Source organism: Schistocerca serialis, chromosome 4 (genome assembly GCF_023864345.2).
Source record: "Schistocerca serialis cubense isolate TAMUIC-IGC-003099 chromosome 4, iqSchSeri2.2, whole genome shotgun sequence".
Classification (NCBI taxonomy): Eukaryota; Metazoa; Arthropoda; class Insecta; order Orthoptera; family Acrididae; genus Schistocerca; species Schistocerca serialis.
The window spans coordinates 847,917,333-847,931,975 of record NC_064641.1 but is presented as its reverse complement, the minus strand read 5'-3'; the positions used below and the strand labels follow the sequence as shown (position 1 = coordinate 847,931,975).

Genomic DNA, 14,643 nt, shown 5'->3' with positions numbered 1-14,643 from the left:
CATAGTTTTGAGATTAGGTATTAAATGCAAGAAGAAGAGAGAGATCGAATTGCATGTTTTATCAGTAAAGTAAAACATAGTTAACTTTTAGGGAATAACTTATATATTACTTGAAGTAATAACTACAGAGCCGTTCAGTGAATGTAGCATAGCTGGCAGTTATAGAACATTAGCTCTATTTAGTATGTGTATTTGTCCATTGCATCTATAACGGCAGTAACTGCTGCCGATATGTCTAGCCAGATTCACTGAAATTGTGCACTACTTTTTGCAGAATTAATTTCTTAAAATGCTTCATGAATGAAACATGTATTATACATCTAACTTTACAATTCATACTCAGCTTGTACATTTAAATGAACCATACATGAATAGAAAATTGAGCACTGTGCAATAAAAGTGCATATATTTCTGGACTGAGTAGAAGCAGTGACAATAATTATGACTGCGTGGTTTTTTTTTTTTATGTAGTTCATTTCACAGGTAGATTTCTCAGTGAGTTTAACAGTGTAATCTGCACTGGCATTGTAAAGAAGTGTTTTCTTGGGTGGTGGTTTATGCTGAGCCTGGTATTACTTTAATGATCAGCTTCTTTAGCAGTTAAATATATGTTAAAGAGTTGGAATGTTTCACAAATAGAAATGCTTGGCAGAGAAAGTATGTTAAGTGCTGTGAAAACAAATGTAATTTCCTTATTTAATTCCATTCATTCTGAAGGTTTTCTTCTGTATTTAAAAGTACTTCGCTTTGCTGGAGAGTTTCCTCAGAATATTAAATTTTAATTTAGGCACAATTGAGTGCAACATACTAAGTGCTCATAACTGCTTAGACTCTGGTACAAGATTTTTCAGTTCTTAAGACATGACAGCCACTACTTAACTTACCATTAACATACTCAATATTCCACATCACGTTTACTTCAGTTGTTGAGCTATTTGTGTGATCATCATTGTTCATTCCTTCGGCAAGTCTTCTTTATTTATTTAGAAGCTACATTAGTGCGTGATTCATAGTAAGCATGTAGGGAAGCCTTTGTGGTATTATACATTTTGTGGACAATACTCTAATTGTGGCTATAGGTTCTTATCCCTGCTGTTATCTATGTGTGATTGCTAGCTTTGCTTTTCCTTTGTACAGCTTTCAAAGGTGATGAGATACATTCTCTATGAAAAAGTAAATTTTTTCTTGGTAACCTGTTTTATAAGTTACTGTTTATTGTTCTCTACAAAGTTCTCTCTTAGGAGATAATATGTTGAAAGAAGCCAAGCTTCAAAACATTTTATTTAATCAAATGAAAAGTCACATTGTCATGAAATATTATAGTATTTCAATGCTGATATTAATCAAATTGAAACCTTTCTGTGAAGATACTCCTCCATGGAGTAAAAGAACTTGCCAAACAATACATCTTTAATTTATGAATGTACCTACAGTCAATAAGATACCCAGTAGTTAGAGTGGGCTTAGTGTGGCTGCTTTGCATGTCTACCTAAACCAGTCATGTAATACAGTTTTGTATACATATCTTCAGTGGGGCAAGTACCTCCCACACTCTGAAAGAAATTGTCTTCACAAAGGGAAGTCACATTCTACCCCAACACACAAAATGATGTGACAGATACAGCAAGCTTTACCCATAGTGATTAGTTGTAAATTCTCATAATTATTTTGCCATTCACCAAAGAATTGATCAGTTGCTATCCTTCCTCCTTCCCAGCCCAGATCCTGGATATACTCTAGATTTAGTTTACTTATCAATTCCACTACATTACTGTTAAGAGGTTTTTCTACTGGCATTGTACTCATGCTTAGCATTATTTTTAAAAACAGAGAAATATTGGTTAGAAGGGGTTAGTGTTTTAGTGCTAACTCCCCTCACCTCCCTTCTTCCCCCCCCCCCCCCCCCCCCAGTCCCCATTTACATGATTTCTTGGTTGTGTTGGCATACTGATGTGTAACATACCCTGAGGTCTGGGTTAGATTATGTGGTGTCAATTTCGTTGAAAGTTTGGGGAGCTGACATTTGTGAATGCAAACAAAATGTGTGGTAAGGATTGGTTTGTAGTGCAGCCTAATGCACCACATGTGACTCTTTTTAATCTGCAAGATGTTAATGTAATACCAGTACCATAACCAGCAAGTGTTAAGACTTGTGGGCCACAACATTACCATGAATACGAGTCAGCTACATGGGTATTCAATGTACCTGCTGAGTGTTAAATATCTTTGGTAGTGTGGTGAGACTAAAGTGAATAAAACAAATTGTCTGATAATGTATTTTACTCCATGGGATAGTATCTACACAATGTACCCTGTGCTTTCTTCCAGCAACTAGGCAGTTCTCTGTTTGTGTTGGTGGCAATGGGAGGAGAGTATTCTGGTATGTTATGGTTAAATAATATAGAGGTGTCAGCTGCAAAGCCCACTTATAATCTGACAGGAAATCCACAGGGTCTTCTCCAGTGTTAGCAGTTTTGTATGACTAAATGCCACCAACATCAATGTCATTGTCACTTAGCTCTGAAGTGGTGTGGAAAGTAAAAATGTGGAAGTACTCATAAATATTCTTCTTTGGAAGGAAAATACTTAGCACTGTATTCCAGTTGTTTCTGTGATGTTACAATCATTTAGAGATGATTAAGATGTATCTATTTGGAGTAAGGGACCCTTTTCCAGAAATGACAGTCAGACGTTATAGGTGGAAACCACTGATGCCTTTGACAATGACATTTTTCTAATGCAAGGTTTTTGCTTACCATACTTTGGGAGTAAGTAGTATGGATCAAGACAAGAAAAAAATTGTCTGGTAAACATGGGTCCTAAAACACATACCGGTACCTTAGTAGCCATGATCACTTAGTCGGTAGAAGAGATGTTTCATACTAGCAAATATGAATAAGTGTTTCTATAGCTCTTAAGGTGTGCACTTTCAAGCCCATGCATACTGAATTTTTTAAAAAAAAAAAAAAAAAAAAAAAAAAAAAAAAAAAAAAAAAAAAAAAAAAAAAAAAAAAAAAAAAAAAATATTGATTTGGTTTGTACTACCTCCTCCCAGAAATACAGAAAGAAAAGAGATTACAGTACAAGAGTTTCTCCGTCAGAGGTATGAGAACAATTTTTGCATTTGACTTACAGCTTTACTGGTTTTTGACTACGGCCTCTTACCTCAAAATGATACATTTACCTCCCTCCATCATATATCAAAGTTGGTAACATCATTACAGACTCTCCCTGTAATACTTTTATTTCATTGTTCAAGTGGACTGTCCCGATTACGGTGTGGTGAATGTTTGTACTAAGTGTAGTCAAAATTATGAATACTCTCTCCCAATGCAAAACCAAAGTAATAAGAAAAAGTATGCAATCGGATATACCATTTCTTCTACCTGTAACTATTAACACACACTGATGGTCAATGGTTTTCAGTTTTTGTTGAGGTTCTTTTGCTGGATATACAGTTTGACACATCACTGGCCAGTTACATATTACTTAACCACTTAATTGGTCTCCAGCTTAAATGAAATTTACTTCATTTTACTTACATAATTATTTTTTTACTTCTGAGCTGTATTTCACTCATTACTTATTTTCCAAAAAAATTGCTTGAATTACAATAATATGACACCCCTTCAATTACTCTTTACTAACCACTGGACACTAAACATTTGAAATAATTTGATATGTCTTAGCTGTAAACGGTGTAGAGAAAGCTCATAGTTCGGTGGATTGGGCAGTATAATATTTATGTTGACTGCTTACAAAAACAGCTTATTCTTGATGAGTTTTGTTTAGTGACACTTTCATTAATGTGTAATCAGACCAGATAGCAGCTTAATATCACTCACTGTGGATAGTACGAAAACTAGAGCAGAACTATGTTGAGTAATTGTTCATGGCATGAAAACTTGATTGCAGTAAATTTTTGGGTAACATTTGTGATAAAATGTGGTTGTTCAGATGGATAATGATATTGTCAATAAGGCTCATGAATTTGGAAATTCTCTTTTGAAATATGTGGCCTTGCGATCCATTTAATGTAGAAATGAATTCCAGTTTGCCATAATTCAACATTTAATGAAAAAACTGCAGAATAAAACTCTTCAGTATTTATGCAGTCAGTTCAGTTGAATAGCATCCTTGTAACTCATCAGTCATGTTTCATTAAAAGTCAGACTATTAGATCTGCATGGAACAATTTCAGGTATATGTTGATAAAATACACTCCTGGAAATGGATAAAAGAACACATTGACACCGGTGTGTCAGACCCACCATACTTGCTCCGGACACTGCGAGAGGGCTGTACAAGCAATGATCACACGCACGGCACAGCGGACACACCAGGAACCGAGGTGTTGGCCGTCGAATGGCGCTAGCTGCGCAGTATTTGTGCACCGCCGCCGTCAGTGTCAGCCAGTTTGCCGTGGCATACGGAGCTCCATCGCAGTCTTTAACACTGGTAGCATGCCGCGACAGCGTGGACGTGAACCGTATGTGCAGTTGACGGACTTTGAGCGAGGGCGTATAGTGGGCATGCGGGAGGCCGGGTGGACGTACCGCCGAATTGCTCAACATGTGGGGCGTGAGGTCTCCACAGTACATCGATGTTGTCGCCAGTGGTCGGCGGAAGGTGCACGTGCCTGTCGACCTGGGACCGGACCGCAGCGACGCACGGATGCACGCCAAGACCGTAGGATCCTACGCAGTGCCGTAGGGGACCGCACCGCCACTTCCCAGCAAATTAGGGACACTGTTGCTCCTGGGGTATCGGCGAGGACCATTCGCAACCGTCTCCATGAAGCTGGGCTACGGTCCCGCACACCGTTAGGCCGTCTTCCGCTCATGCCCCAACATCGTGCAGCCCGCCTCCAGTGGTGTCGCGACAGGCGTGTATGGAGGGACGAATGGAGACGTGTCGTCTTCAGCGATGAGAGTCGCTTCTGCCTTGGAGCCAATGATGGTCGTATGCGTGTTTGGCGCCGTGCAGGTGAGCGCCACAATCAGGACTGCATACGACCGAGGCACACAGGGCCAACACCCGGCATCATGGTGTGGGGAGCGATCTCCTACACTGGCCGTACACCACTGGTGATCGTCGAGGGGACACTGAATAGTGCACGGTACATCCAAACCGTCGTCGAACCCATCGTTCTACCATTCCTAGACCGGCAAGGGAACTTGCTGTTCCAACAGGACAATGCACGTCCGCATGTATCCCATGCCACCCAACGTGCTCTAGAAGATTTAAGTCAACTACCCTGGCCAGCAAGATCTCCGGATCTGTCCCCCATTGAGCATGTTTGGGACTGGATGAAGCGTCGTCTCACGCGGTCTGCACGTCCAGCACGAACGCTGGTCCAACTGAGGCGCCAGGTGGAAATGGCATGGCAAGCCGTTCCACAGGACTACATCCAGCATCTCTACGATCGTCTCCATGGGAGAATAGCAGCCTGCATTGCTGCGAAAGGTGGATATACACTGTACTAGTGCCGACATTGTGCATGCTCTGTTGCCTGTGTCTATGTGCCTGTGGTTCTGTCAGTGTGATCATGTGATGTATCTGACCCCAGGAATGTGTCAATAAAGTTTCCCCTTCCTGGGACAATGAATTCACGGTGTTCTTATTTCAATTTCCAGGAGTGTATTATATACAACAGTGTGTCATAAAGTTACTGGTTTGTCCTCTCTGCAGCCATGCTCAAAGCAACCTGATGTCTAATACGCAACTAAAATGAGAGATTTTTACAACTCTGGTACAGAAATCCCAATGACTGGGAAGGTGCCTGACAACTCAGTGATAGAAATCAACAGGACTGAGATCATAAATTTTTATGATGAGAGTAGTAATGTAAGTCGGATCAACAACATTTTTCCTTTTTATTGTACAGTAAGTAATAATTGATATACTAAAACATTTTTTCTTCCTTACGTCGAAAGCCCACCACGTACAATGAATAGTGAAGGCCCAGATATCACTATTGATGTAAGTAAAAGACTCACTTCAGGTGATGTTCATAACCTTCTACACAAATAAGTTTATTCCAACTTGCAAATACAGAGATTAAATCTTAACCTCCCAGCATTACTGTTATTGATAACAGTAGCCATTAATGAAATTAAACTAACTTAAACAGACCTCTTTAACACATTTTTTGATTATTGAATCTGGATGTGGTGGTAGTTAATGACAGTGCTGAATTTGAGGTGCCTAGTACTCCAGTTGCTTCTAGTGCATATTCCACTACACCAAAAATTCGGAAGAAGAGCAAGAGTGATAATAATCCCTTACTGGAGAACTGGAGACCCATCTCCAGATGCTTTGGGACACTTCATTGTGGAAGAGTTGGCACCCTACAAGTGACTACTGGACAGAACACCACACTTACAGGCAGAATTACATTCACTTCAGTGTCAATGCGAACATGCCATCGTAATGGGAGATATGAACGTAGGCCTGCTGAGGCACTCCCTCCACAATAAACCTAAGAAGATAGTTTAGTTGTAATCACATGAACATTCTTCCATTACAACCTACACACCATACGGCGCACAGTCATACTCATATGTAATCGCAACGAAACGGACTGACAAAATAAGAGATGGTCAAACCTCGGCCTCAGGCCTCTCAGCACATGATATAATATTCCTGGACTACTCTACAGCAGACCCCAAACATCAAATTGCTTTACATAATTTGTGGGAACATAAACGTATTGATCTTGACATTCTAACAGCCGACTGCTCAGAAATCTCATGGTAGCAAATAATCAGAGAGCCTACAATCGACGGCAAAATTAATGTACTTGGTGATAAATTCACTGCCCTCTGCACCAGTATGAACAATCCGTGTAAGAAAATCCCTGCTCAATGGAAACTGGACTATGTCAAATGATGAATGAAAGGGACGCTGCCCATAGGAGTTTCAAGGTAGATTCGAAACCCAAGCGCTTCGAAGACTAGAGAAAGTTACAGAACAGATTGAAACGATGCATTTGCAATACCAAAACCAGGCACATTCGCTCCCTTGTATGTAGTGATATGATGGCCACAACTGTGTGGAAGGATCTCCGCAACTTGAGAGCAGAAAGGCAAAATCGGAAACTGCTTTTCATGTCTCAGCTAATGAATTCTTCGTTGCACATCTGAACACCCATACGGCTGATAATTACCATCCACAATAATCCCCCAACTGGATAACTATCCACAATACCTTCCATCTAAAACACGCAACAATAAATATGGCAAGAAAAGCAATAATGAGAATCTCTTCTGATGTGATAGGCAATGACAGTATCAGTATGACCATGATTAAGAATTTTAGTACCTGTCTTAACTGACATATTTAATTTACCCCTTGTGAACGGAATATACCCCATTGTATGGGAAAAATGCATAATCTGACCCATCCCTAAGGCCGGTATTACACTATCAAATTTCTTTGTCCAATATCTTTGTCAAAGAAATTTGATGGTGTAATAGGGAACTTTGACAAATGTCGTCAAATATTTGATTAAATCTAGGGCCTCGCTGTAGATTGAAGTCGCTTGTCTTCTGTTCACTGCAATGCGATATGTTACCAGGTGGAGCGCTAGCATCGCTGCAGCATTCTGTCATCTTTAGTGTGTTTGTAAACATGGCCGGAAAATGTAGTTGGTGTGCGTGGCGTCTACCACAAAATTAATAGAGATGTATGAAGCTGATGAGGCGCTTTACAATCTGAGGCACCCTGATTATAAAAATAGATTACGAAGATCGGAGAGCTACAAAAATATTGCGGAGGTTATTAGCCGTGTCATACGGCCCCGGGTGTACGGCTGAGGACATAAAGAAGAAAATTAATGGCCTCCGCACAAGTTACTCGTACGAGAAAGCAAAAGTACGTATCGACATATTTCTTTCTTTTTATTTATGCAAGTAAAGTTTACATGTCATACAAATGATTAGCATTAATTTGTTCACTGCAGCGGCTTGAAGCATACAATAATCTCTAAGTAACCTATAAGTAGTTTACATTATTTTCATTACTATTATTGCAGATGCATAAAAGAAAAAGTGGAGCCAGTGCACAGGCGGCGTATACTCCGCAAGTATACTGGTCCCAAATGCTAAAGTTCCTGGACCAGGCGACAGAGGCGGACGAGAGTGTCTGTAACATCGAAAGCACAGAAAGTGGAAGTGCAGTCTCCTACTACGGCAGACACTGTTTCCTGACGAGTGTACAAGTGTTTTCTTCTCTCAGTTAACAAGTTGTGCAGTGTGGAAGCAGCCAGTGTAATTGTGGTAACTTTCTGGAGGCAGATTAATGGTAGTAAGAAAAATCCTGAAAGGACTTGCAAGAATGCCAAAGCTGCTCTCCACTAATCTTCTTCCTCGTGACAGTCTGTAATTGAAAACCTTTTCTTCTTTTGTGATTCCTTTTAAGGGGTACGGCTTCATAATGTTATAACTCAGAGGAAAAGAGTCATCTGCCAGTACAACCATTGGGGTTGTAATGTTTGTGTTCCCAAGCTTCCTGCCTTCAGGAATGTTGAGAATAGATCGGTCAATGAGACATTCGCTTTAATTTGCTTTTTGGAAACGCTCCAGCATCAACAACACGCCTATTAGTTCCTACACCAACATACAAAAATTTGTAGGAAGTATCTACCATGGCAAATAAAATGATACTGTTGAAGGATTTGTAATTGGAAAAAGTGAGATCCACTAGCTTGTGGTCATTTAATATGAATATGCTTTCCACCAATTGCGCCTATAGTATTAATAACAGTTCCACTTCTCGAAATCCTCTGCAATTTGCTCCCACTTTTCTCTGCTTGTGGGTACCTGTAAATAAGATTTATGTATGTGCAAGGAAGTATGTAACCAATGGCTTTCATCTCTTATTTTATAGCATGAGATGCAGGCTCAACAAGAGCCTTCTGTTGCATGCAGCGAGCCACAGCCCCAGTAGCAAGAGTGGCCTCCCACATAATGAGGGAAAAGCACAACAGATGTGGCAACAGACGTCATTGTGGAGGCCAGCAGGACATTGAAGGCTGTGGCTGATATGGCCAGGACTCTGCCCCAGCCTGTCCCAGAAGACCACTACAGTGCCCTTGGCACCCACATCGCAGCAGAACTGTGCGAGATGGATTAATGTGGGTGGCAAGGAATTTACAACGGCCACAATGCACGGTTTGCAGCGATATTTAATGGACGGGTGGGATCTACTGCATGCGACAACTCAACAAGCACAACCGTCCGCCTCTGGGTATATCCAAGCTGCCTTGGTGCAGGCTGGTATAGAGGAGGAAGATTCCATCATTTTATATATATATATATATATATATATATATATATATATATATATATATAAAAAAAATCTCTCCAATCTTCGTAATCTATTTTGTAATCTTCATAGTCTATTTTTGTACTCAGGATGCCCCACATTGTAAAACCCCTTATCAGCTTCACTCATCTCTATTAATTTGTTAGTTTCAGACACCAATTGGTACATGCTATATTAATAAAATAAAAATTGTTCTTAGTGAACAAAGTGTATTGAACATTTATTTACCTTCAGACATTGGTCCTTTAGTGCTTTATAAATTGCTTCACACGTTTCAGGTATTATTTTACTTAATGTGTACTGTGGAATTCAAGTGCTGTACTGTAAGCTAGAGCGACTTTCTCCTGTAGCAAGGAGCAAAACTCGTTCAAGGTCACCCGCCAATATGGCGGCGCACACAGCCATATAGAAAACCCACCCACCTCCCCAGGGGTCGTAACCCCTGCAACCCACATTAGAGACAGATGCTTCAGTAGCTGATTAATGTTTTTAATTAAAAAAAAAAAATCTCACGGGATAGATAAGGATGGTTCGTTTTATTAAGGATGATAATATACAGTGACATCTCCTTGTACTTTAATATAATTTGTTAGTGCACCATCAATCTTAACCCAAATATTAATTCTTTCATTAGCATTAACACGTCTCCTGTTCTTTGTATACAAGGAAAAAGGCTTGTCAGTAACTACAATAGCTGTACCATAATTCCTGCAGATATAGCAGTTCTTAAGTGAATACTCTGCTTTGAGATATGAGGAATCACTTCACTGAGCACACACTGAAATGTATGCTCATCCATTCGTTAGTAATTTATGTATGACTTGGCGTCCTCCACTATAAGCTCACGTAACAAGTTTTGTTGAATGCTTTTATGTTCTCTTCACCCAGGTCTGTTTCCTTTTTTCCCCCCGCTTCTGTATCACATGTGCACACAGTGCAATTGTGGTGCAAGCAACTGCTGCAGTTAATAACAATTTGTAGTTGTCAGCCATCTTAAACTTTGACGAAAAATTTGATGACAGTGTAATACCCCTTCTAGCACTACATCAAAGATCTTTGTCAAAGCAATTTATAGTGTAATACCGGCTTAAGATCGAAAACCCGCAACTGCCTACTGATAACCGACCAATTAGCATACCCCCTGCTGTTTCCAAAGCACTTTAATATATTGTTCATGATCATATCACTGAACACCTGCATGAATTCAACCTACATGACAATTTTCAATCCGGTTTCGGTAAGCACCACAACACAAACACTGCTCTAATTAAGTAATTGAGCACCTGAAATATGCCATCGACAGCCGAAAGGCAACAATATTGACGCTACTAGACTTCAGTAAAGCTTTTGACACTTAACTTTGACATATTGCTCAGAAAAATGAGACAGCATAATTACTCTGATAGTGCAATGAGGTGGTTTGAAACTTACTTTAAAAAAACTGACAGCAATGTGCTGTCTGTGTAACTGAAAAATCTTGCTGGAAACATGTCTCCTCAGGATGCCACAAGGGTCTGTGTTAGGCCCACTTTTGTTTTCTTTATGTCAATGACATTTCGTCAGTTTTGTCGTCCTGTAAAAATGATATCTATGCCGACTTCCTCCAGCTTTATCTAAGTGTCAGACCTGAAGATGTAAACACTGCAATTGTTCAGATGAATGATGATTTATCTTCAGTACTAGCATGGGGGGAAAACCTGGGGCTTAAACTAAATGCAAAACAGACACAAGTAATCCTAATAGCTCATCGAAAATTAGTTAAGTTCAGATTTCCACGAACGGCCGCCTCCCATTCCTCTCGGCTGTATTCCAATACTATATCAGAAAACAGTTAAGATCTTTGGTGTAACTTTGGATGAGCGTCTCAACTGGGCAGACAAAACAGTCGCAGTGTACTTTAAGACACCCGCTTGCCTCTATGTTCTCGAAAAATTTCGTAACGTATTTCCACAGTAGGTGGGACACCAGCTCATGCAAGCCCTCATTCTACCGAATCTTCACTATTGTGATGTAATTGAATACTTGCCGGCAAAAACGTTGTAGCCCTCACTTTTCTAAGAAACCGGTTTGTCACGTATAAACGTTGTATGTGCCAAGAGTAAGGCGTGTATGAAGTTATGTTTGCAAATATGTACATTATGCGCCATTTTTCGTTTGTTTCCTATTCGTCGCGAGTGTCTCGGGTGCAAAAACGTTGTAAACATGGAGCAGGAACGTTGTGTGACGTTAAGTCAGAGCATGTGCGAAGATATACATAGGGGCTGGAAACGGAAAATTAAGTATAGTGAATGGAAAAGGAATGCGAAGTAACACAAGCGGAATTCGAGGCAACCATATTTGCCCCCCCCCCCCCTCCCCCAATAGCAAACTAGTACCTGGGAAATTTCTGCTGAACAGGAGGGTGCATAAACTTTGTATGCCAATCTAACACAATATTTCTGTGAAATGGGAGATTGCATACGTTATTTGCAAACATTATATTGTAATGCACTGTCGTAGCCTTTACCTTTGACATTAATGTGGCTAACTATACTTATCATTACGTCGTGCTCCCTTTATAGATTGCTACCTGCAAATGTAGATACCAGTGTAAAACACTAAAAATGGAGGACAACAGAGAGCTGTTCCAAGAATTCTACGCTTTAGATTATAATGCACAAACCAGACATTTGGCTTCGTCGTGCATTGAAATAGTAGACATGAAACGTGGGGAGACTGAGGAGACCATTTCGCGCGGACACGGCACATTCAAGTACCTTTTAACCCTCTACTGCCCACCGCGACTCTGAAGTCACGTCAAATTTTATCGTTATATTTGGCATTAGAATCGTTATTTCTTTCTTGACCAGTTAACCTTGAGTGTTACAATATGGCTGCTTTATATTTAGGTTGTTTGCACTGTCACCAGAATAATATTATCATTGGTAGGTAGCATTGAATGTTGGACTGCAGTCATTTGTCGTCTTCCTGTGCTGGTGCAAGTTTAGCTATTATTTACAGTGATGCTGTTGTCATTTATCATGAAACAAAAATACTTAGTTAGAAATGCAAGTATTATTCTTCATTATAAACACTGCATTTCATGGAACTATAAATATTGCATGTGCTATGAGCGAATTTGGGTCCGTTTCTCTGAAGCCACGTTGGGCAATAATGGAATCATAACCTCACTTTGTTACAGAGTCATGGAGCCTAATAAGTTTTATGGAAAACGTAAGAAAGGTGAAGAATATGAAGTTATAATTATTCCTGCATATGAATCAGAAGATTCTGTCTTAGATTCAGATTGTGAGGGTGATATCGATATAGTAGAAAAGCGTCAAGGTGACATAATTATAGGCGAGAGTGATAATGATAGTGCAGAGGACGGTGATAATGCTCTACTTGTGAATAATGAAAGTGATAACGAGAATGTTAGTGATGAATTTCAAGTCAATTATGATTGGAGACATTCTAGCAATCGTATTATTCGTCCTGTTCAACCATGGAAGTGTTGTCTCCCTTGTGCACTGGAAGAACCTCATCTACCTATGACCTATTTTAGGCAGTTGTTAGACGATAAAATTGTGGAAAATGCTGTAGATCAAACCAACTTATATGCAATACAGAAAGACATTTCTAAACCAATAAACACTGGTAAAAATGAGACTGAACAATTTTTTGGTTGTTGTATGTACATGTCCATTTATGGACTTCCATCGTCTCGTATGTATTGGAAAACTACTACTCAGATTCCAGCTGTTGCTGATGTAACGAGCCGCAATAGGTGGGAGCAGCTAAAACTAGGGCTCCATTTCAATGATAACGAAACTATAGATCAAGCTGACACATTGTACAAGATCAGACCCTTTCTGGAGCCATTGGTTGAAAATTTTCGAAGAATTCCCATGAGTGAAAAATTGTCAGTGGATGAACAGATGATTCCTTTCAAGGAAAGACACACCTTTAAGAATTATGTCAAAAATAAACCTAAAAAATGGAGTTACAAAGCATTTGTCTTGTGTGATTCACATGGAATTGCACATAATTTAGAGATATATTCAGGGAAAGTGAAACATGACCCATCCATACCTGATGTAGGTGTGAGTGGAAATGATGGTCTCAGATTGGCTTATGTAATACCTAGACACATGTTTCACAAACTGTATTTTGATAATTGGTTCACAGGAGTTCGGTTAGAAGTTGAACTAGAAAAGATGGGTATTCAGTATTTAGGAACTGTGAGACCTAATCGGCTCAAAGGCTGTATGTTCACTTCTGACAAAGTCATGAAAAAGAAGAGTCGAGAGAGTTGTGAGGAACATTTATCTAAAATTGATGGCATTACTTTGAGTGCAGTAAAATGGTATGATAACAAGCCTGTTCATTTGCTCAGTACTTTTGCTGGTGCTCATCCAACATCAACAGTGGAGAGATGGGACCGTATAAAGAAAGAAAAAATAAATGTTGAATGCCCCAGTATTGTTCAATCAGTGGATCTGTTGGACTCACTGATAGCATTGTATCGCATCAAGATCTGGTCGAAGAAATGGTATTTGAGAATTGTATTTCACTTGCTTGATCTGACTGTAGTCAATGCTTGGATACTATACAGAAGAGATTGTACAGAGTGTAACGTGAGAAAACTAGATCAGCTCAGCCTATTGGAGTTCAAAGTTACTGTTGCTGCTTGTCTTTGCAAACAGAATAAGGATGGACAGAAAAAAAGAGGAAGACCTAGTAGTTCGTCAATGGAAACTGCAATTCAGTTGAAGAAGAAAACTGGGTCAGCAGCACCACTGCCTGAAAAAGAAGTGAGGAAGGATGGAATTGGCCACTGGCCTCAATTTTCAGAAAAAAGAGGTCGTTGAAAAAACCAGGATGTAATGGTGCACCAAAAGTGTTTTGCACAAAATGTAAAGTGCGTCTTTGCTTCACACCAAATTCTAACTGTTTTTTTGATTTTCATACTCAGTAGTTCATGTCAGAAACTAAAAATAACCAGAAAATTGCTGACATTAAAATCCATTTTTAAGTTCGTATTTTTTAATTATTGTATTGCGTATGTTTTTATCTGTAATTAATTGTTATCTCATTATTCTTTACTTCCAATTTTACCGTAACATGCAGCTCCATTCTTGTCTCGAATTAGAAATACTAAATTATTTGTACAAGACTGAACAAAAAATTTAACTGCCCACTGTGACCTCAGAGTCACAGAACTACTTTTAAAAAATAAATTATTTCAAAAACAAAAATTCACCTTATATGTGTTAAATACATTATTCTCTAATATTCTGTGCATATAAATATTTTTTTTCTACAGGAAATAATAAT

The 14,643-nt window shown here is 39.4% G+C and overlaps 1 protein-coding gene across 1 annotated transcript; it reads left to right on the top strand.

The window, feature by feature from the left end:
• The first annotated feature begins 12,347 nt into the window (after positions 1 to 12,347).
• LOC126474809 (piggyBac transposable element-derived protein 2-like) lies at positions 12,348 to 14,177 on the top strand. Its single transcript, XM_050102281.1, has one exon. The coding sequence runs from the start codon at positions 12,348 to 12,350 to the stop codon at positions 14,175 to 14,177; it is 1,830 nt and encodes a 609-aa protein (XP_049958238.1).
• Positions 14,178 to 14,643: the final 466 nt, after the last annotated feature.